The sequence below is a fragment of the Apaloderma vittatum genome, unplaced genomic scaffold, assembly GCF_000703405.1.
Source record: "Apaloderma vittatum isolate BGI_N311 unplaced genomic scaffold, ASM70340v1 scaffold6862, whole genome shotgun sequence".
Taxonomy (NCBI): domain Eukaryota; kingdom Metazoa; phylum Chordata; class Aves; order Trogoniformes; family Trogonidae; genus Apaloderma; species Apaloderma vittatum.
In genome coordinates this window covers 66068-89551 of record NW_009702845.1, presented here as the reverse complement: position 1 = coordinate 89551, position 23484 = coordinate 66068, and the positions used below count along the sequence as shown (strand labels likewise).

Sequence of the window (23484 nt, the reverse complement as noted above, 5' to 3'; positions counted from 1 at the left end):
AAACTACAGAAATCACTTCAGCATTTCTTTTGCTGCTCTATGCCTGGTCTCTAGAAAATGCTGGCTGCAAACTTTTCAATTTCTAAAGACCTGGACAAAACATTGGCTCTGGCAAAGTCAATAGGAAAAGCCTCCACGACTATTTCCAGCTGCAATCCAGCAAAGTGTGAACAAAGCTGGGATTGAGGACATGGCCCTCTTAGGTGCTAAACATCTACACAGTGGTTAAATCATTTCAGCACCTGCAAAAATGGCCTTGTAGCGCTGTGCTGCTACTTAATGGAACAAGCTGATTTCGATCAAAGTTCTGCTAAGCTCTCCAAATTGCAGTTCATAAAGCTAATTTCAATGTGTGAATCATTGCTTTCCTGCAATTTATATCCATATGTGTGGTTATTTTTGAGAATGATTCAGTTTTGTATATATAATTTTTAAAGAACTTTTTAAGCTAATGAACATCTGCGCTAAGAGCCCCTCAACAGAAAAGCTTGTGTCAGCCACCGGTGATGCTGACTGTGTAAACTTCCTGCTACTTTATAGGCATGCATACGGATCTTAAGGCTCTTACCGTCTACATACAGTAGGAGTAACCCCACCGAGAACCACACCACTGAAATGCTTTAAAAATGGGGTGGGAAACGCAAAATTTCCATCCATTTGAAAACTGTAATATCTGTTTTATAATCAAAATGGGATCAAACAGTAATTTCTCAAAGCTTTTAACAGAAGCAAATAGAGGGAGAATTTCCATACACTTTAAGTTTTTGATTGACATACACTCAGAGCTTTTAGCTACAGTGTGGTTCCTGCATTTCTGCATTTCCTGACATATGTTTCTAGGTGCTGCTTCCTGGCTGAAGCTTATTTTCGCAAGATGAACCTATTTCTTGACATTCTGCATGAGAATCACCCTGGTGTACATCTAATCGGGGTGGATTTAAGGAAAAATTAGACACCCAAATTCAATTGGTAATCAAGTAACTGGCCACAGAAGCAAGGTCACTCTGCTCTAGTTTGTCTTTTAATCAGCTCCATTTTTCAACCTAGTCATTACGTTTTTCTCTTTCTGCCATCTCTGCACTCTTTGATCTCACAGACTGAACTATGTGCTCCAGGAGCCATGCAGCTTGCTTCCCACTTGCACACTTCATGTGAAAAGGGGCTTAAATCTGGCAAAACGAAGTATATCACAACCTCCTGATAAAAAAAAAATAAATTTCTCATTTTCTGTATTACTGCCTTGTCATTAATCCTGCAAGATGGAGTTCATTAAGAACTCACTGTTAAATGCAGCACACTGCATATGCTGGACATCTGATGTTCCTTCTCCTAGCACTAATATAGAGAACTTTCTTGGACTCCCCTCTTAGGATCTGCGTCAGTGAAAACACATGAAAATAGAGTAAGACAGACCAATGACCCTGGTGCGAAGATGATGAGAAAACTTCACTTGGAAAGTGACTACATCTCTAGCCATGCCAAAAAAGATGGAACTGTACTTGTTTGAGACAAAGTTGAATTTGGCCTCTCCATGTCAGACTCAGTAGGTTAGAAAACTGCAGTTCCAGACAAAACACCAGCCATCAGGGATATGTAAGTAAGATCCAGGGAAAAGAGCATGCTTCCCGCACAAAACAGACTATATTCTGGCATGGGCAAGTAGTAACGTGCATCAAGCCACACTGCTAATCTTTTAGCATCAGGAAAATGCTATGCTCCAGGCATACAAGTTTCTAAATGCCGATACTGTGATGACCTTTAGGAAGGTCCTAAAAGCCCTCTAAAATCATCAGGCCTAATTCTGCTTGCAATTATGTTACTTTAAGTTCAGAGTTATTGCACTGACTTCAAGGCAATTTAGGTTTATATCTCTCTAGCTGGTCCATTATTTCCTGTACTGTTTCCAGTTGCACGTCCTCCAGGGCTGCTGGAACCCTCTGTCCTCCCCAGCATTATACATGATGCAGTGAGTCTGACGGAGGAGGAGAGCCGAGAAGTCCATGTAGGGAAGCAGATAATTTCCTTTTGAGCAATGGATGCAAAAATAGCAGCTAATAAAAAGCCTTCAAACTGTGCCTTCAAACTGTGACAATTCAATACACACACCTACGAGGATGCCTTGACAAGCTGCTTGACTTCTCAGTAACTCTTTCTTGTTTTCTTTAGTGCAGCCTCCTCCAAACTCCCCCACACAGGTATTCATCTCTGTAGTGACAGCTGAGACCTGCAGGTGTTTGCTGCTATTGCCCTTTCAGAATAGACAGACACTTGTTCTTCACTGTAAACATTTGTATCTTGGTGCTTGCCTGGCTAGTTACAGCTCAAATAATGATAAACCAGCCTTTTCTTTTTTTAGCCCCTTGCTGTCATGCATTAATTCTCTTTGCAAATAGGCATTTGGTACTGGAAATAGCTTAAGCTAGATCACTCTCTGGTGATTATTTTACTAGCACTATCTTTTAGCAAATGTTTCATACAGAGAGTCACCAGAAGAGTGTATTATGCAGTTGCCAGAAATATAGCACTCCAAAATATTAGGCTCACACATGAAGGAAGGACTTTGCCTAGTGGGCAAGATGCTCTTTGCCATTTCCCTACTCTCATACTAATGTCATTTCACTGTCTTCGAACTGCTGCTCTGGCTTTGCTAAGTAACAATGGAGATCAGAATTGGAACAGTTTGCTGACGTCTATAATACTCCCAAGTGTCAAAACAGTTTCTCAAACCAATTTTGACCTTTTTATGCAGAGACAAGGTCTGAAGGCTGGGTATTTTTAAAATTGCCTGGAACAACGAATTGTGTAACCCTTAGTTTTTCTGGAAGTCTTCCTGGGAGGCTAAGAAGTGTAATAACTTCTCACATCTTAACCGAAAGCGCATGGGAACTCTATGTTTTAAAAAGACAACCCTTCCCAGAATGCTCACTTAATGTTAACATTAAATAGAAGTGTTCAGGAAAAAAAAACACTAAGAAACAAAGCCACAAAAATCCAGGAAACTTCCTTACAAACCTTTCTCACTCCCTAAGCTGTTTACTTTTTGGTACTATGATTCTGTTTCTTTAGTTCTTTACTCACCAACAAATTAGACAAGATCTGAATTTTAATTTAAAAAAAAAAGCAGTGCCCAAAGAAGCTAGAAATAAAAGAGAGACAACAGTTTTTCTCAGCCACTAGAGGTACAAAATGTGCCAGTATGAACTGCAAAGTCATTCACTGACGGATTGAAATCAAGGACTTCAAAAAACGGGGATGTTCTTCGCTTGCAAGAGTGGAAGATGAGAGTGGCCCAGGGCACTGTTTGACAATACAGTGACTGTGTGCCAACGGCACAGGCTATGCAGTTCTAGGATGTGCTGCACAGTATGTTTTCATTAGAGGCTGGGAAGTACCTCTGATCCAAGAACCAGCAAAATCTCATTTGGAAAACACTGCTCACAGTCCTAGTGATATCTGCACCAGAAAGAAACATCAAAACTGCTGTTTGGCACACTGAAAGTCATGTGAGAAGGCTACTATGTTGAGAAGAAAAATTATGAAGAACCTTTTCTCCTGATATTGTACCTTCTTTAACCCTCCAAATCAGTCCAGGAGGTGGTAGGATCCCGTTCTCTAAATACACTTGAGATATAAAGTCTATGGAGGAAGGAGAATAATGTGATCAATTAGGTGTACCTTGGTCATGAGTTAATTCAGGTTGTTGATGGAAAAGAAAATTTACAGCCGTTAGAACAGTGAGATTGTAGAGCAGCTTTTCAGGGAAAGCCCTGGGAGCAGGATCCTTTGTATTTGCAACATCTAATTTGGTGGAAGGGGCTGTTAGCAATTCAAGCTTCAGAGGCACAAGACTGCTGCTATCCAATTTTGTGGTATACCTGGGAGACATCTGAGAAGAAGCCTGTCAGTGTTTTGCAGGCAACACTGTATTAATTTATTTAACTAAAGCCTTTCTTCAGGACTTGCATTGTTCGCCTGTATTTTTGTTTCCCCTCTTGCTGTATGCTCTGGGTCAGTTTTGGTTTCCACACTGCTCTGACGTACTGAGGACAGGTGAAAGGGCCAGCCAGATGTGCTCTGATGGGCATCACCAAACCCCAGTAATGCCACAGGCTGGTGCAGCTGGCTTATGCACTCATAGCATTATACAGTTTGCCAGCTGAAAAAGGTAATTCTCACTGAGACAAACTGATGGTGATTGCTGTTACCTTCTGCTGTTTGTTGGCTGTGACTGACTTCCTAAGAGATCTCAGGAACTTTTGCCAAACATAACTTCTCTTCAGGACCTTAGGACACTGTCGATATCCCTGACACCTCCTCCTCTTCCCTGCAATTTTTATACTGTTTTGTGCCTTATACACAAGGGGCTAAAATATTAATGAATGTTGGTGTTTTTACATGTGTCTTGAGGAAGTCTGAGGTTCTTGTAGCTCCTCTTAACTCTTACACCTAATGTGTGGCTTTCTGCAAGAGTGGAAGGCGTGGATTCAGTAACCTGTGTTGCTTCTTCCAACCCTACATGCTATGCTCTCTTTAAATAGCAAAACGTGGTCCAAAATATGCAGAATATTTTCAAGATAAACCAGGTCACTGGACTTTATACTGAAACAAATCCTCTTGGGTTCCTCTGACCCATCTGTGCCAGAAGTACTGGAAACTGATTTGAGACTTATGAACCTCTCTGCCCCTTTAGGATGAGCTGGATCTCAAGGAAGATGGAAACCTCACTTATAGCCGCAGTCTTATGACAGATTCTTCTCTGATTTGTACAAGGGGAGGGAATAAGTCCTTATTTTCTCCACAATTCCTTGCGCCATTGCACAAAGGCAAGTTCTACAATAGTAAAATAGGGATTACAAAACAGTGCTCCATAAATCTAAATCACAGTCTCTGTTCTGTTCTAGACAAACATAAATGTGGAAGAGTGAAATTCTGGTCCTAATGAAGTTAATGGCAAAACTCTTGCTTACTCCAGTGAGAACACTGTTTCATCCAAAATACTGGCTCAAGCCTGTAGCTGGCTGACCAGGTTGGATATTTAAAGGATATCACTGTTAAGTTTTTCCAAGTACTGGGATAAGACAAACTTTTTTAAAAAAAAAAAATTAAGCTTTTTGCTTATGATAAAGAAATGCAGAAATGTATTTTAAGACCAAGTACTGAATAACCACTTGTGAACTTGAACTGGAAGCCTAAAAAAGGGCATGATGTTCTGTCTTTGAGTGCAAGAACAAATATTAGCAAAGTAGTTATTTGCATGCTTCAGTGTCAATACTATAAGCCACTGAAAGCTGCTGCTGAGTCACACTATGCAGGTATCAGAGGGAAAGATGGGAAACCCTGACCTGTGGGGGCTGGGAATCCAGACATCCACAAAACAAATAAAAGCCCCTAATGAACCCAAGACCTGGACTCTGCAAGTAAATAACTTTGTGAAATGACCCACTGTGCTACAAGGACTGCAGTGCAGCAGAGTGAGCTGTTTGGCACACAGACCAAACTAATTACCTGACAATTGTTTTAGTTTGGCCTGAGGTGGACAGCAGTGCTGGTTAAGAAAAGCCACTGCAGTTTCTTCATGTCCCCAGGCTCATCTGGTCTGACTATTGAAAAGTACACTGAATGCCAGAATGGGCTCCCCCCACCCACAAGACTCCTGCCTGAACAAGAAAGGGAAAAAGAACAGAGGAGAGAAAGGAAAGCTTGTGCAACCAGGGCCACACATCACATGTATTCCCAGCCCAAGGGTTATTTCTCTATCCCTCTTCCCTCAAGTGTGTCTTAACAGCTGAGCTGATTCAATGCAGGATGTCATTAACAATCTAACACTCAACAAGGGCTCGTTATCATCCTTATCTTACAGAAGCAAGCTATAAATAATCAGCTTGGGCAAATCTAACATTATGACAGGGAGTTAGGATCCCCAACAACTGATTCCAATGTATTAATAAGTACAAATGCTGAGCCACTTCTTGAAGAGCTTTTAGGAGCTGTGTAAAACCTTCCAACAAGCATCAGTTAAAGCTGTCAAGGTTGGAGAACAGCTTCTATGTATGTGTCTACATCTGTGCAGTTAAAAAGACTAAAATTGCTATAAACACTTAGGTATGGTAGGTCATTACCATCCCAGTGTCATTGCTGACAATTTAATTACTTAAGTCTTCCATTAACACGATTGTCCAGGCAACGGTCTAGAAAGTCACCAATAGCCTTCACTGTTTCATAATCAGTTTCTGACCAGCCCACATATGGCCCAAGCAGGGCAGGCTGAAACCTCACAGGCCCAACAGTAACTTCCAGCTTTCATCACTGTGAAATAGGGTGGCACAGTAGGCTGTGGCTGTGTTGCTCCTTTGCACCAGCTAGAAGCCAGCTGGAACATGAGGGGCCAGTGAAATGGTCTTTCTTGTTTTTCTCACTGTGCAGAACAAATGACTACCCAACTTTAAGTATCATACCTATGCATCACACCGCAAGCCTACATCACCAGTTTGGACAGAGCCACGCTACTTCATGTCTTCATTCATCCCATCTGACACTTGTTTACCTCTTTCTCTCTTCATTCACACTTGTCTTTTACTAACACCTCTCTATACTTACCTTTCCTGACTTAATTCATTGTCTCTGTCACATCCAGGATTACACCCTCTTCACACTACTCCCTCTTTCTTCTTTGTTACACTGTGGACTCCTCAGACCCTCCCTCAAAAATGTGATGAAGAGGGAGAAAAGAAGGAAAGAAAGATTTTGTATAGAAGGCTGTGAGAAATGCAGTGAGCCCCCTGAATGAAGACCTTAGAGTGGTACCCAGTGACCATCCAGGTTACCTAGAATTTCCTTTGGTGAACCACTGCTTTCTCCGTGTCATGGGTCTTGTTCTAAATTTGTGCTTCATTCTGTAGTTTTGCTTCAGTGCTCGTGCATAAGACTCAAGGATTAAGTGAAACATTACATTTATCTTAAAAAAGGTTAGAAAGGAGGACCCTCGGAACCTCCGACCAGTATGCCTCACCTCTGCGCCTGAGGAGATGATGGAACAGATCCTCCTAGAGGCTCTGCTAAGGCACATGGAGGACAGGGAGCTGATTCAAGACAGCCAGCATGGCTTCACCAAGGCCAAGTCCTGCCTGACCAACTTAGTGGCTTTCTACAATGGAATGGTTGTCAGTGGACAAGGGAAAAACAGTGGATGTCATCTATCTGGGCTTCTGCAAGGCCTTTGACACAGTCTCCTACAACATCCTTCTCTCTAAGTTGGAGACACAGAGATTTGATGGGTGGACTGATTGAAGGATAAGGAACTGGCTGGATGGTCACAGTCAGCAGGTAGTGGTCAATGGCTTGATGTCCAGATGGAGACAGGTGACAAGTGGCACCCCTCAGAGGTCTGTACTGGGACAAATGCTGTTTACTATCTTTGACAATGATACAGACACTGGGAACGAGTGCACCCTCAGCAAGTTGGCAGATAACGCCAAGCTGAGTAATGTGGTCAACATGCCAGAAGGATGCGACATTGTTCAGAGTAATCTGGACAAGCTGGAGAAGTGGGCCCATGTGAACCTCATGGGGTTCAACAAGGCCAAGTGCAAGATCTTGCACTTGGGTCAGGGCAACCTACATTATCAATACAAGCTGGGAGATGATGTGATAGAGAGCAGCCCCACAGTAAAGGACTTGGCGGTATTGGTAGACGAAAAACTGGACATGAGCCAACAATGCTCACAACCTAGAAGGCCAATTGCATCCTGGGCTCCATTAAAAGAAAAATGGCCAGCAGATTGAAAGAGGTGATTCATTCAGCCTCTCTATTCTACTCTGCTCTGGTGAGACCTCATTGGGAGTGCTGTGTCCAGCTCTGGAGCCCTCCACGGGAAGGATATAGACTTCTTGGAGTGAGATAAGAGGAGGGCCACAGAAATTATCAAAGGGCTGGAGCACCTGTCCTAAGAGGACAGGCTGACAGAGTTGGGGTTTTGCAGCCTGAAGAAGAGAGGGCTCTGGGGAGATCTTGTAATGGCCTTCCAGTACCTAAAGGGGGCCTACAGGAAAGATGGGGAGAGATTGTTTACAAGAATGTGTAGCGATAGGATGAAGGGCAACGGTTTTAAACTAGAGCAGGGTAGATTTAGGTTAGACATTACAAAGATGTATAGTGAAATAATAGAACAGGTTGCTCAGAAAGGTGGTAGAGGTCCCATCACGGGAGGCATTGAAGGTCAAGATTGATAGGACTATGAGCAACCTGATGTAGTTAAAGATGTCCCTGCTCACTGCAGGGCAGTTGGACTATATGACCTTTAAAGGTCCCTTCCAACTCAGTGCATTCTATGATTCTGTGATTAAGCCCAGAGGTACATGAGCAGGTAAGATAGTGCCAGAGTTAGTACATTATCACATATCTATGCCATGCCTCAGCCATCCCCAGGACATCCATACAACTATTTAGCTTCCAACCCTTTTGCAGGTAGTAGTTTCTGCAGTAGGCAGTTGTTAATTTTTTTTCAAAAATAAGTAGAGCACTTATTGTTCAAAAATGCTGCCTCTGACTATCAAGGCCTTTGCAAACAATCACTGTTAAGCATGGACAATCTCTCCTAAGTGTAATGACGAACATGGTAAACAAATCTAGTCTCACTGAAGTACAGAACAGAGATGCATGTCCAGTCTCAACAACGCAGTATTGCTCATACTTCAGATGCAAAATCAAGAAACCCTGGCCTTTGGTACTTACTGGTGTCCTCGCAAACACAAACAGAGGCAGCGATTATCATTCTCTATATTTTTCCAAGTTCTGAACTGCAGTCATGCTTGTTTTATATCAACCAAATAGCTTTAAGTGCCAAGTTTCCAAAACAATGAAACAGAAGAGGAACCTGGCTTATACGTTTACTAAATACTAGGCTTGCCTTTTGAAAGAAAAGACAAACAACAGAGGAGACTATTACTTCTCTGCTCTTAAGTGAAACAACACTCAACAATAATTCTTGTGTGTAGCTCCCTTTGCACTGCCCAGTCTTAGCTAGAATTAGAGACAACCTCTGTCTAGGCATCGCACAAACACTCACACTGAGGTGACACTCTATGGACACTGCAGCCCAAATTAGGTGGCTAAGGAATTCACTGGCTAAAAGTCACATAAGAGACAGATACAGAAAATGTGCTTAAAGATGCTGAGTGTCTTATCTTACAAGATAAACTCTAAACTCTAGGGTTTATAAACCATGGATTGTGTTGCCCAAGCCACAAACACCTTATAGCTTCAGCTCCAGTCATGCAATTACAGACAGCAGCAGACAGCAAATGCTATCAACTATGTGACTTGCCATATAGTGCAAAGACAACATCAACAACAGTAATTAATGTACAAAGTCCTGGTTATTCTAATGATCCTAGCAGCCCCTGGCAAACTTCAGAGATCATTTTACTCCAGTCAAGCTCAGGGTAAATGGCCTGAACCAGAATGAACATGTGTGATGGGCTACCCTTAGCCACCACAGAACAACTCTTCAACCATAAGCAGTAGGACTAAAGACCCGGCTTAGTGCAGGATAAACTTACTGACAGCCTTTCAGGTGCTGAATATATAACAATTTCTCCCCTAGTCTCTTCCTGAGTAAAGTGCCACCGTCCAGTGCTGCCGTCCAGTACTTACACCTACTTTAGTAAACTGAAACATTATGCAATATCAGGAAGTTACAACTTTAATTTGTCTTAGCAATATATAAGAGCATATTTTAATAACTTCAAAATATTGAGCCAGACTCGATTACCCAATCTTCCTTTTTATCTGCTGCTGCTTCTTCAGTAAAGTCGAACAAACATGCAACATTTCTGCCCATAGGAAAATAACTTTCTGTGATTTATTATTAGAAAGCCAACATATATGAAAAACAGGACATGACATTCTGATTAACCCTCTCCAAATATATCAAAATCTTATAACTCAAAACCAAGTTGCTCATATGCCAGCCTCTAAATTACCTTACAGACAGATGGTGTAGTGTAAAAGCAGAATCACTCACATCAATGTGGTAAGAAGACTGAACGAGACCTAGGTTATTACCAGTTACAGCAGCTCACTTACCCTATAGTAGTCTGTGCTGTACACATCTCTGGACATCCCAAAATCCCCAATCTTCACCAGTAGGTTCTCACCAACCAGACAATTCCGGGTAGCAAGATCCCGATGCACGAAGTGCTGTGATGCCAGGTAAACCATGCCAGCTGCAATCTGCTGGGCAATGTGAAGCATCTGGGACTGGGTCAGCTCAGCAGGACGGTTGCCTTCTGCCATCAGTACTGCATCTGGCCCATGTGCCCTGCACCAAAATACAAGCTGATTAAGTGACTAACCACTTGTAAGGTGGAGAGGGAAAAGGCATTGTTTCGTTAGTGAAATAGGGATAAAACTACATCTTGGCTTTTTTCATTTCCTGTTTTACTTCACTGTGTGAAAGATAGGTGTGTGAAGAGCATTACAATATAGATGATGTAGTACTCATGGAAACAAGGCACATGCGTTCAGAATACCACACCCCTGTCTGAAACCACCACCTTTCTCCTGTTCTGTTGCAGCAGTCTTTTCTGGAAATGGGAATTCTTGACAACAGGAAGAGGACACAAAACACATACTATTTGGAACAGCAGAACAGCTTCAGAAATACAAGTTTTTCAAGACTTTATGATGCAATAATCAACTGATAAATGAGAAACTTCTATATATTCCAGCAGAAGCATAGCCGTTTTGCATTTGGAAAGCCCAGCAAAGTAGTGAAATACATGAGCTTCACCTGCCTTAACTATGTTAGTTCTGGTATACCTGTGTAACATCCTAGTGCCTTGGAAATACAGATATAAATATTCCTACACACCATATTTTATAGTAAACATTACTAGCTAATCCATATCCAATTAATGCGGTCATCTGGCAGTAATGCCTAATTTGACACACCTTATAATATTCTGAACATCCCTTTCCATCCATTACTTCAGTCTGCGTTTTCAGAAGCCTTTTTTATTCCATTCCTGCAGACTAGTCTTTCTAAGAGACCACCTCTCCTCTTCTCTCCTCAACTTTATTTTTGGCAAGTGCTCTAGAACTCGTTTTATTTTCTCACAAAAGTACTACCTTCCTACAAGAAGAGCTTCAGAGAATCACCTTGCTGATCAACAGAGATGAGGCCTTAATTTGCTCCCAGGGGAAGGCCACAGGAATTTGGAAAAGAGTTGCAAATTAATCAAAATCTGTGAGATCAAACCTGACACTACCTATCAGAAATATGATATTAAAATTGCCTCAAGGGAAGAACTTCATGAGCAAAGTGACAGATGTGAGAAAGAAATGAAGGAGGTTGTGTAGCATTGCTGGGACTGCACCTAGTACCAGGCAAGGAAGCTCTGTGCCACCAAATACATTCTGGCAGCCTTTCAGCTGGTTGGGGTTGGGGAGGGAATAAACGGGTGAATATGGAAGCTTCACCAAGACTCACAGGAAAATTCCTCTTGAAAAGCACTGTACCTTTCCAGTGCATAGATTTTTTTTATGACTGCCATCAGAATAAACAGGAGAATATGAGATCTCCACCAAGACTCACAGGAAAATTCCTCTTGAAAAGTGCTGTACCTTTCCAGTGCATGGATTTTTTGTTATGACTGCCGTCAGACATGAAGCTCTGAGTTGCTAAATTAAAAAGCTTCTCATTTTCTGCTAGCTTCTTTGAGGACACAGTCTGTATCTAATGAAACTTGCAGATTATTCCTAGCATTCCATCCACTTAGCTAGTTCTTTTGGTGTTGGCTGTAAATGAGGTGGTCCTCAGTGTCCGCAACAGCCAGGAACATCGGCAGAGATTTCGCTGGATCCACATCAGCCGCCACTATCCAGAAGAAGCACAAAGTGGGCGTGACTTTGAGGCTAGGAAAGGTCTGAAACAGCCTTTGGCTCCACGCAGACAGCAAGGCTCATCTGGGTTAAATTTCGGATTCGTATTTCCCCGACAGCCTTTGGTGGCGCTGCAGGGTAAGAAATACAGGCTCCAACAGCCCACTCAAGGACTAACCTCAGCCGCAGCACAACCTGCAGCAAATGTGAGAGGAACGACAAACTGGAGCTTAGGTTTAACAGCTTGTCCCAGCATAATCATTTTATGTTCTAAAGACGAGGGCTGATTGATAGTTAAAAAAAAAAAAACAGAAGACTTAAAGTAGAAAATACACCGTCTGCTAAACTACCTTTCTGCACAATAGCTCAAAATCTAGAGTTACGAGGTAAGTAAAGGCCAATCAAAAAGAATCAAAGATTATGTACTTCTTATGAAATAAGAAATTATTTCTTATCAGCTGCAAATCTGCCTTCTTCTAGTGGAAGTTCAACGCTCTAAAAAAATTCTGGAGTGCCATCTTAGGAAACTGCAGCTCTCTTCTGAGCCACAGCAGAGGTCCAAGAAGGTAAATGTAAATGCCCCAACATGGCTCTAACAATATACTTAAATCCTCTGCCAGAGAGACAGACTGGGAAAAGTAGTAGTGTTTGCTCTGCATCCCCAGTTCAGGCCCCAATTTCCCTGCCAAACCTGGCAGCCCTTCCAGTAAGGGAGGATGCTAGTTGATGTCATGTGCTCATTTCACATAGGCTATCAAAATGCATAAATGGCAACACTAGCAGTCATGAGTCATTTCAGTCAGAAAATCTGAATCCATTTAAAGTGACATCAGTTTTGACTTTTTTACTGCTTTATCAAATATATTTTTCCAAAACAGTGGTAACCCTAGTTATCTTTGGCAGAAGCAATCTCAGTACATTGAAATGCCTTTGTGATATCCTTTGATGAAAATTACATAGAAGACCTTGAAAGAACAGTCCCTTATGCAAATTTTTTTTTTATACAGAAGCAAAAGCAGTCTCTTAACTGCTTATTTTTATGTCAACTAGTGCAGGCTAGTGGAAATGGTACATACACAGGGCTACTGTTGATAACTTCCTGAGTAATGAGTTACATATTATTGTGAACCTTAAGTATCATCTGTTTATTTATGACTGCTTTGCTGCCAAATTTCAATTTCCAATGCATGTTCCTGAACACTTTTTTGAAAAAAAGCCTTAATCCAGACCCCAAGATGCAGCATTTTCCATTGCACTGAAGCTTCCATGGCTCATAGTTTTCTTGCTTCAGAAACACTGAGAGGAGGGAAGAAAAAAGGGGTTAGATTTCAAAAGCTCTTAGACGCCCACAGATAGTGATAGGTGTTGAGTGGGATCTTCCCAAGTGCTACCAGAAACCCTGCAAGAAAATGATTCTTGCTGTGAGATTTATAACCAAACATTTCAGAACACAGTGAAATACATTGGAAACAATATTTCTTTGGTTCCCATTCCTTTCGCACAAAGCATAAGGCTTGACCTAATGGCATTTCCAAATAGGGAAGGAAACAATGAGCCCCACATCACAGTACAGAAGACGAGAGTTGCACAGATTTGCACTCCCAGGAGTCGGCATTTTCCGGCGGTGGTAGTTAACGTGACATTCAGTACTGGTAACACCTACCTTCTCCAGCCGCTTCCAGCTCAGAAGCACAATATGCGTTCGTGGATTTACCTGAGGAATTTGTTAAGATCTCCGTGCTTCATATACTCAAAGACCATGATGAGTGGATCACCCTCAACACAGACACCGTAGAACTTGACGATGTGTTCATGTTGCAGGTTAGTTAGCAGCTCTGCCTCACGGTGGAAGTCTTTGCGGGCATTGTCGCTGGCATCCTTCAGCGTCTGGCAGAGAAAATGAAAATGTAAGGAAAGGCAGATGTTCACAGAAGGTAATGAACATGTGGGATGGCATGGTAAGGAAAAGATAAGGACTCTCTAATGCATAAAGGATGAAGTACTTTCTTAATAACTCTTTTAGAAAGGCAGATGTGATGTTTAAATGCAATTAAATAATAGGAGCACAATTTTTATCCTCCTGCCACACGTCATCCCAAACAATGATTTTTCTTGTAAAAGGATCTAGGAATACTCATGATCTTGCTGCGCCAAGTGTTTTCCAAACACAGAACAAATAATCTGATCTTATCCAAAAAAAACACTAGTACATAGCTGGTTCATATCCTTAGCATTTAATTCAGGCAAACCCTAGCATCCTGTTGGTATCTACCTTTATTTTAAGTTCTTTAAAATAAAACTCTTCTTGCTCAAAATACTTAGTGGGAACATAGATGCATTCTTTACGTATTACTAATGTTGCTGTTGCTGATTTTGGCCCCTGTGGTGTGCTACACACAAGGTACATGAGTACTTACATGACTTGTTACATATTTTCATTTTGAAAGAAATATATCAACTTTCTATCAAATAGGCTTGAATGTCATTTCATTAAATAATGCTATTTTAACTGTCACACATAGACAGTTTCAGATCTCTTCTTAGGAACTACACTTCCTGACCAAGGAAACACTTTCATGCACCAAAACAAAGAAAATTTTAATACTAATTAAATGAGGAATAATTATAATTCACAATAGAGCACTGCTAGGCTATACCTTCAAAAGGTACAGTGGTTGCACTGTACAGTAACAACAACAACACCAAGAAACCATAAGAGAAAGAGGGCATGATGTTTGCAAATTTTTATTCACAGAAACTGACATCTGGGCTCTTTACCTCCAGATTTTACCACATCTAGACTGAGTACAAAGGAAGATGAGGCACAAAAGCAGTGGCATTATTTTAACCAAAGATGCTTTTTCCTGGACATCTAGTCACTCTATTTTATACCCTGTATTCATATACTGAGCCTGGTGCCAATCACACTCATCTGAACCGACACAGAACAAGTTGATACTGTGCAATCATTCTGTCAATAAACTCAGTTTTTAGCCGCAGTAGTCATCATTTGTTCAAGCTTTTTCTTTAAGAGAGATAATTCTGTCGACTTTTCTAGTATTATACATATGTATGAGTGAAAACAGGACTAAAAGTTGACTGTGAGACAAGACACTTGTGAACCTGCAACCACAGGTCTTGAAAAATTAACAGATACCATAATAAGGTTTGGATGGGGGGATAAGGAGCAGGGCAGACTGGATAGCAAACTACCAAGTTCAAGACCTTTTCCCTCCAGATGTCCGGCTCTATGTATCCCAGAGGCAACAGAAATCACTCATGTCACAGACGTCCCTTTCCTGAGGGACCCACTTATGAATCTCCTGTGTCTTCAGGCCCAGAACCCCTCTACCATGAGTTTTAATAATAATGATGCAACGATACTGCATCATCAGAGATTCACAAGCTCTGACACATTAGAACACACAGCTGTACTGTCTAAGGTGGATATCAGATTGGCTCCTCACCATAGTCCCCACACAATCACATCTTAACCAAGCAAGGGCTGAAACTGAAATGTCTTCCAATGCTTCTGGGCTCTGGGATGATGCTTTGACATGCTGCAGGCATCAATCCACAGCCCAATCTGAGCTATGTAATGAAATCACTGGGAACAATTCTGTTGTCACTTGAGTTTCCTCTGGTGGTTTCAAGTACAAAGCAATTGGACTGTAGTTCTTCCCAACAACAGAATTAGAAGAAACTATTAATACAAAAAATATTTTAAAATAATAGCAACCTGGAAAAAAGTGTCAGGGAGAAGCATAGGCTAGTACTTTTTCCAGCAGGCTCCCTCCCTGGAAAGACAGTAAAAGTGCTGACAGCTCTTCCCTGTGAGGATGGCATATTGTGTATTTCAGAAGATGCTTTTTATCTCACAGAAACAGCAAAATTATCATATGACAGAGCAGTTTCCATGGCAATTATGCAGTTTCTGTCAAACAGCAAAATGCAGAAAGGTCTAAAACCCAGCTAAAACTCAGGCAGGGTTTCTACTACCAAGTGGCAACTTGAATTTCTTTCACCCACCATTGCAAACCCTGCTTTTCATTATTTCATGCAGCACACAGAATAGGCACAATGCGTGAGAGATAGCTGACACAGTCAGGCAAGGAGGGGACTGGAAAGCGAAAAAATTAATAAGCATGTAGAATTTACACAGAAATGACATTGACTAATGCATTTAGCTTGTTCTCACTGCAAGAGAAAAAATAAAACCAAAATAAAACTGTGGCAGCACAAAGACAGAAAAAGACATATTCATTATTATTATCAATACTGACAAGTACGTCAAAGCTCTGCACACAAAGCACTGTTGCCAGTCAATAGGAGTTTTTCCTGAGTAAGAAACTGAGACACAACCACAATACTTTCCAACCTCCCATGCCAGCACCTAAGGAGGAGGGACATGCTCCCTTGAGCAACAGAGGGACCTCCTGTCTGTTACAGGAGCTCCGAGTCCATCCTTGTGACAGTCGGACTGCCAGCCCATGGTTATTCTCTTTCACAGAGTCCTTGTCCAGGTATCCACATACCATCTGGTGTCTGTAGACCTGTGCTCGGCAGTGAGTGCAAACTGCTAGCTCCTTAGCCCACTGTGAGACTACAGAACTGCACTCATGGACAAGTCAGAGCAAGAGCAGGGGCAAGTGGCTCTCACCAACATCAGGATGGCTTGGTAATGAAACTCCCGTGACAGCTGTCCTTTATATTGTTTCAGCCTTCCCCTACAAAATCCTTACTACTCCTCACCACTACCCTACAAGAGCTGAGTGGTACATTTCCTCATATAAATGGAGGGGTGCTTTTGACCCTTCTCTAGACTGAAGACTCAAAGACTCTGGCTTTCCTCTGCAGGTGCTGTGGAAATGCTCTTCACCTTACGCACACAGCTGAGGACAACTCTGGGGCAGCAGAGAGTGAGTCCCCCTCCAACACTGCAGGAGAGACAGAGGCAGCTGCTCACCTGTGCTCTCTAGCTCCAGCCAGGTTAAACTTGTGCAGGACTACACCTAGGGATTCAACCCTATGAAAGGACAGGACCAATTCAGGTCTGAACAACTGACGTGGCAGAACAGCCTGCAAGGAGCTCCTAAATAATTTGCTGCAGCAATGTCAGCATTTCGGATACCGATCTGCCAAAACAGAGAAGGGTGAGTGTTGATTCAGATGGAGTGATGCCCGGGGCCAGGCATGAATTGCATAGCTGCCCAGCAGCCGGTAAGCACAGGCAGCCAGCAGGGACCAGCAGCCATCCTGATCCACTCAGTGCAGGTGAGTATGTGCCTCTTTGATGCCAAAATCCTCCTGGCATTGCCTTGGTAACTCCTTACCAACTATGTATTACCATTTTGCTCACCTGCAGTGGTTTGACCCTGGTCAGAAGCCAGGTGCCCACACAGCAGCTCTATCACTTACCCTTTCTCAGCTATATGGGGGAGAAAATATAACGAAGGGCCCATGGCTGAGATAAGGACAGGGAGATCCCCTGCACCTACCATCCTGGGCAGAACAGGGGATTTTGGGGAAATTAATTAAGTTTATTAACAATCAAACTAGAGAAATGAGAAATAAAAACACCTTCCCCCCACCCCTCCCTTCTTCCTGGGCTTAACATTTCTCCCATTTTATCCACCTCCTCCCCCTGACCCATGCAGGGGCATGGTGAATGGGGGTAGTCGTCAGTTCATCACATGTTGTCTCTGCTGCTCCTTCTTCCTCTAGGGAGGACTCCTCAGTCTTCCCCTGCTCCAGCGTTGGGTCCCTCTCATGGGGGACCATTGCTCACAAACTTTATCCACTATGAGTCCTTCCCACGAGAGACAGTCCTTGACAAACTGCCCCAAAGTGAGTCCTTTCCATGGGGTGCAGTCCTTCAGGAGCAGATTGCTCCAGTGCAAGTCCCCCATGGGGTCACAAGTCCTGCTAACAAACCTGCTCCAGCATGGGCTCCTCTCTCTCCACAGGCTACAGGTCCTGGCAGCAACCTGCTCCAGCGCGGGCTTCCCACGGGGTCACAACTTCCTTCAGGCATCCACCAGCTCCAGCACGGGGTCCTCCATGGGCCACAGGTGGGCATCTCTGCAGACGGACAGCCTGCCTCACTGTGGTCTTCACCTTGACCCGGGGGACTCTCTGGTCTGGCGCCTGGAGCACATCCTCCCCCCTCCTTCTTCACTGACCTTGGTGTCTTCACATATTCTCACTGCTCTGTCTCTCTGTCAGCTGTTGTGGCACAGTTCTTTTTCTCTGTTTCTTAAATGTCTTTTCACAGAGGCGTTCCTCTCCATCATTTTACTGACAGGCTCAGCCTTGGCCAGCGGTGGGTCCATCTTTGGAGCCGGCTGGCATTGGCTCTGTCAGACTCAGGGGAAGCTTCTAGCAGCTTCTTGCAGGAGCCACCCCTACAGCCTCCCCACCACTGAAATCTGGCCAGGTAAACCCCATACATCACCAAATCTATGTCATTGAGACAGGTGTGCTGTGGTTTTGCACATCAGGGGAAGCTCTCTAAAGCCCTTGCTGTGTGATGGGAGGAGCTGCTGTCAACTGCTGGCATCCAGGTCTGCTCATCAAAGACCGAAAACCAAAATATAATCATTCATTTTCACTGACAAACCCTGTGCCCAGTGGGATGTCCAGACACAGTCCTTTGGCTAGCTCTCTGTACACTGGTGAGGTCCCATCCCTCAACATCCACTGTGACTAGAGGATGCCAGTGAGCCATGGTTGGTACCATGGTGAAAGAAAGAAGCACCAGGCAACCCCTCAGTTATAGGAGGATCAATCTGATGGCACAGTTTGCCAAAAAAAATCACTCTTTGACAGCAGCCAGAGTCACACCTTCAAGAGTCAATGTGAGCAACATAAAATGGGCATAACCTGTCCCTAGAGACAATTCTTCCCATAGCTGTCTGCAAGATCCTTATTAAGAACACTACAAAGGGTCGATTTGGTTAAAAAAAACCCCATAGTATGACAACTGGTTCAGAAAACTGACAGATTTGTCATCTAAATCCATGGAGACATCTCTCCCTTTAAAGGCTGAATGTTCTTCCTTGTGAATTACACTGAGAAAGAGCAGCAGAGAGCGAGCACGGTGCAGCATTTAACAGCAGAAGTGCTAGGCTCCATTTGGTCAGGGCTTTCAAAGGGACCAAGTGAATGGAAATACTTTTATTTTGCTATCAAGCAGTTCCCAGAAGTGATAGAGGAAAGGCAATTTCCACTCTACCTTCATCAAAATACAATAGAAAATTCATTCAGATCTAGTTTTGTCACCCCTTGTATCTTGCTTTCTCCTGTCTATGATATAACCCTTCAGGGCTTAATTTTTTCTCACCAGTCAATGTGACTGAAGAACTTCCAAGTACCAAAAAGCTTGTTATCTTGGCAAACCCCCTCAAAATGTTATTTTTTATGGAGCAAGAAAGCACTCTACAAGCCCATGGTCCTTTCATTTTCTCTCACTGGCAGATCTACAACTGTTTCTTGAGTTCAAATTCAAAACAATGATCTACTTGATTTCCTTTATTGCATGATTTGCTTCAAAATGCACATACGGTTGTAACTGTGTCTGATCAGGCAAAATTATTTTCTGATCCCTAGGCAGAGCCTGAATTCTAGATGTGTATTCTCTCTGCATTTAATTATTTACCTCAAATGCTGAACACCTTGTTCAGCTTTTGGCAGAACAGTACAGATAAGAGATTGCTGCCAAGCAGACTTTGCAAACTCTCAGAGCATAGTTTCACCAATACTGTTTTCTAGCATACATTCACAGCTGAAGTCAACAACCAATCTCGGTCCTTCCACTTTGGGGGAAGGCTTGTTATTGTGAAGCAGGTATGGTCCAAGCTCTGAGATCGGCTGGAAACCCTCTTACTCATTGCTAGATTCCCAATGTACCACATAGTCTGTGGCCAAACAAATCTCCCTTTTTTCCTTCTAGAAATGTGAGAACTATTCTTACACTTGAAATTCCAAGGTATTGCTGTTCTTATGCAGATTCCTCCTCCTCTGGACTGTACTTTGGGAGAGTTGGCTGGAGCTGTATAACTAAGAATCTCTCCTCCAGGTCTGACACATCATAACTTCTGGATTTCCATACAGCCAGTGTTTAACAGCACATGACAATATTATCCACAAAGTTTGTTAAAACACTCCTGGCAGCTATATTAATGACAATTACCCACAGATCATTTCAGTGGCTGACTAAAGGAATGGCACAAGTCTGAAAAAGAAACACCTTCTCTGATTAGCAATTACACACATAACCTATTCACTTAGCTAGTAATAGATTATTTTTTTAGACACATATATATGTCACATATATTTTTAATGACTTAGACATTATTTTTCACTAATTATATTTTAGTTAGATCATAAAAGATTTTGCCCCTTTGTGACACAGACTGTTTCTCCCCTTTTCCTTATGAAACTCAGCTCTCATTTTGTAATCGAGAGCAAGATCAAATATTGCATTCTCTTAATACTCCATTAGCCATTAGCCTGGTGAACCCTTCCACATAGAGCAGCTACACTGGGCTACGGAATAGGCAAACGTGATCATTTACAAATAAATAGCATTAGTCGCAAACACGAATTAAAAATGTAATTCCTACTTTCTTTTACCTTCACTGCCACTAAGATCTTGTCCTGCTCGGGACAGAGGTTGTAGCATTCCGCCAGAAAGACTTTCCCAAAGGCTCCTTCGCCCAGTTCTCTTTTGAGAACAATATTGTGGCGCTTGATGTGCTGCACAACTGTGAAGAGAACACAAAACAGAGATCAGAAGTGAGCTGCAAGACCAGGGTGGGACAGGGTCCATGCTGACAGTGATACGGAGTCAGGGTTGCCTGTAGAGAAGGATGCATGTTATGGATAGAATCAAAGTGCCTATGTGTCATTCATTAGTGTTTTGTCCAAAAAAACCCCAAGTAAATATATTCATATTTGGAGAGTAGTGCATTTGCTGGATAACAAGACACGGAATTAAGAATTACCACTGTGTTAGGACGACTGCTGTAGAGCACACGTAACAGCTAATGCTGCTTCTTTTAGAGCATTAAGACAATGAATCACAAACCAACCCAAACCTTTCTCACACCACTTCTATTTTTGTACTTCTAACAATAGCTGAGCTCTCTCATCCAAAGTCAGAAAGTTTTAAAATCAACCTAATCCAAGAAAACAAAATGTGCCCTGTTTCAGCTAAATCCAACTTATTCTATGGTTCTCTTACCACTTGTTCAATAATACCACTACAATGAGATAGAAATGCCATTCTCACAAATGTGATTTACAGTACTGCTCTGAAGTAAAAGAAATAAAAGATGGACAAAAGTTTTAGTCAGCATAGTGGACAGAGCCCTAGTTGAACTGCTGCTCAGAATGGATTCAGACATTAAAGTCTTTGAGCATTTTTGTTCACTTCATTTTATATTTTCCTTTCAGCACAAGCTTCCATTAAAAGATTTAATATTTAAAAGACTATATGAAATTTTGTAGAATACATTACCAATTTGTAATGTTCAAGCTAAATGAAGCAGCTGTGAGGGCAGCCTAACTGGCCAGCTCAACAGGGTTGTGTTGCCAAAACTGTGCAAAACAGCCAGCATCTGCTGATGAACTAAACCTGCTGCTTTTACAAACACTGAATTTTAGCCCTGCCAGGTATAATCTATTTGCAACTTAAATCCTAATCACAGTGAAGTAAATAGTGGGGCACAGCCATGAATCACACCTCAGCTGCTTAACTGCAGGGACCAGGAATGAACTCTGCCAGTGATTTGAGTTACATTCAGATACTGACCAACTCCTGTGTCCATGCTTGGCCACATGGCTGTTCCAGACTGGACGACCACTCATGCAGAAACCACCCTGCCTCCATTATCAAAAAAAGGAAAATGGAGAGCTGCTGGTAATAGCAGTGGGGAGAAATGGCACAGCCTGTCCCCATTACTGTCACAACCATTTGGAGAAAGGGCTCACAGTCTACGAGAGAAAAATATGTGTATCCCAGTGCCCTAAACCTACAGTGATATAACCCACGTGCACTGCATATAAATGCATACATGTGAGTGCAGGCTGGTGCTGGAGCAAGGCAGAAGAGCAAGAGACGTCCCCATGCACCTCCATCGTGAATCTGTCAGGTGGGCAGCGCACCCGAGGAGAGAACCTCAACCAGACCTGGCTGGCACCTGTCAGAAACCCCTGGGCCAGCATGCAAGCAGGCCCACCATGCCCTGGCAATGAAGTGAGGGAGAGCCAGCTTCTCTCCATGCCACCCCACACCCACCTAGGCTTGCTCCTGTCCTCAGAGCTGTTGGCTGCAGGAGGGGCATTGCCACTCCCTCCTCTGATGCCAGGTCTCCCGGTGAAAGGCACATGTCTCATTAATAGCTGAGTACACATGAAATGATACTGCAAGGTATCAGCGTTTTTCATTCTTGTCCAACTCTGATCTGGCGTAAGATTAAGTTTTATTGTGGTGGTGCATTTATATGGGTATGCTTTATGTGGCCACGCAGCTTCCATGCAGTCAGTATGAATCTGTTTTTTATTTTTATTTCCTCCTGAGCACTAGCTTTTCAAGCAAAGCACAAAATGCAGTCAGCACAAGACAGGTCCAACCCCAAACACATTTTCTACCCCACGGATGCAAGTTAACTGACACTCCTTGCCTCTGTTAATAGCAGTCACAAGGCAGACACGTGGGGAGGACTGCTGCCCCGGTGCCTGCCTGAGCATGGAAGCATGACACACCTTGTGACCGGTGCTTTAAAAAATGCTTACTCGTTTATTGATGAGTACTTCTCCCTTCCTCCTGTCGAACTTGCCACTCAAACCTGGCACTTGCAGGATTCTTCTCTTGCCCTCTGCTTGACCAGTATTGCCAGGAGGGTGCCTCTCTTCCCTCTCCAGAGAGAGAAGTTCAGCTCCATGTTACTGGTGTCATCATCTTAAAATGTCCACGAAACTTAAAGGGAGAGAGTAGGCTGAGATCCCGTTCTACTGGCGTCAGCAGCGAAAGTTCAGCAGACACATTTTTTCGCTTGGCTCTCTCTACAGCTGCCAAAGACCTGGTGATGAACACAGCTGACTTTCTCAGTTTTGTGTGGGTCCTCTCCCTTTTGAACCCAGCACACCCCCCAGTGTTGGCCCCAGCAGTACAAAGTTTTTTTGTGAAGTTCGTGGAGGATTTCACAAACAATAGAGTAAAAATAAATAAGAAACATATCAAATAGTTCTCTGTAGTACACTTACAGCTGCTGCTAAATGTCCTTATATAAACCAAGCATTCGAATAAACAACCCATCCCATAAACCAAATTGTCAAAATAAAGACACAGCAAGATGCAGAAGAAATCTGTACAGAATATATTTGCAACTTGTCACTCTCCATCCATCCCTGTTACCTTTCTGAGCTGCACCAACTTACTGAACAAATAAAAAATGACAGTAAATGTGACTAAATGGGCAGAGATTAAATACAAGAACAATGTAAGTAAATCAAACACATATGATGTGACGGAAATATGAGCTAAGGAAAAAATCTGTTTAGCACAGTCAGGGCCTCAGCCATAATGACACCGCCTTCAG

The 23484-nt window shown here is 42.7% G+C and overlaps 1 protein-coding gene across 1 annotated transcript in view; it reads right to left on the bottom strand.

Moving 5' to 3' along the window:
* The window catches only part of LOC104270102 (BDNF/NT-3 growth factors receptor), a 95053-nt gene that overhangs the window by 29065 nt on the left and 42504 nt on the right, over positions 1-23484 (bottom strand). Inside the window, exons 3-5 of the mRNA XM_009864363.1 lie at positions 20516-20646; positions 13596-13768; positions 10085-10319 (exon numbers count right to left, since the gene is read on the bottom strand). Of these exons, the coding sequence (XP_009862665.1) occupies positions 10085-10319; positions 13596-13768; positions 20516-20646 (539 nt within the window). The remainder of the gene's footprint in view (positions 1-10084; positions 10320-13595; positions 13769-20515; positions 20647-23484) is intronic.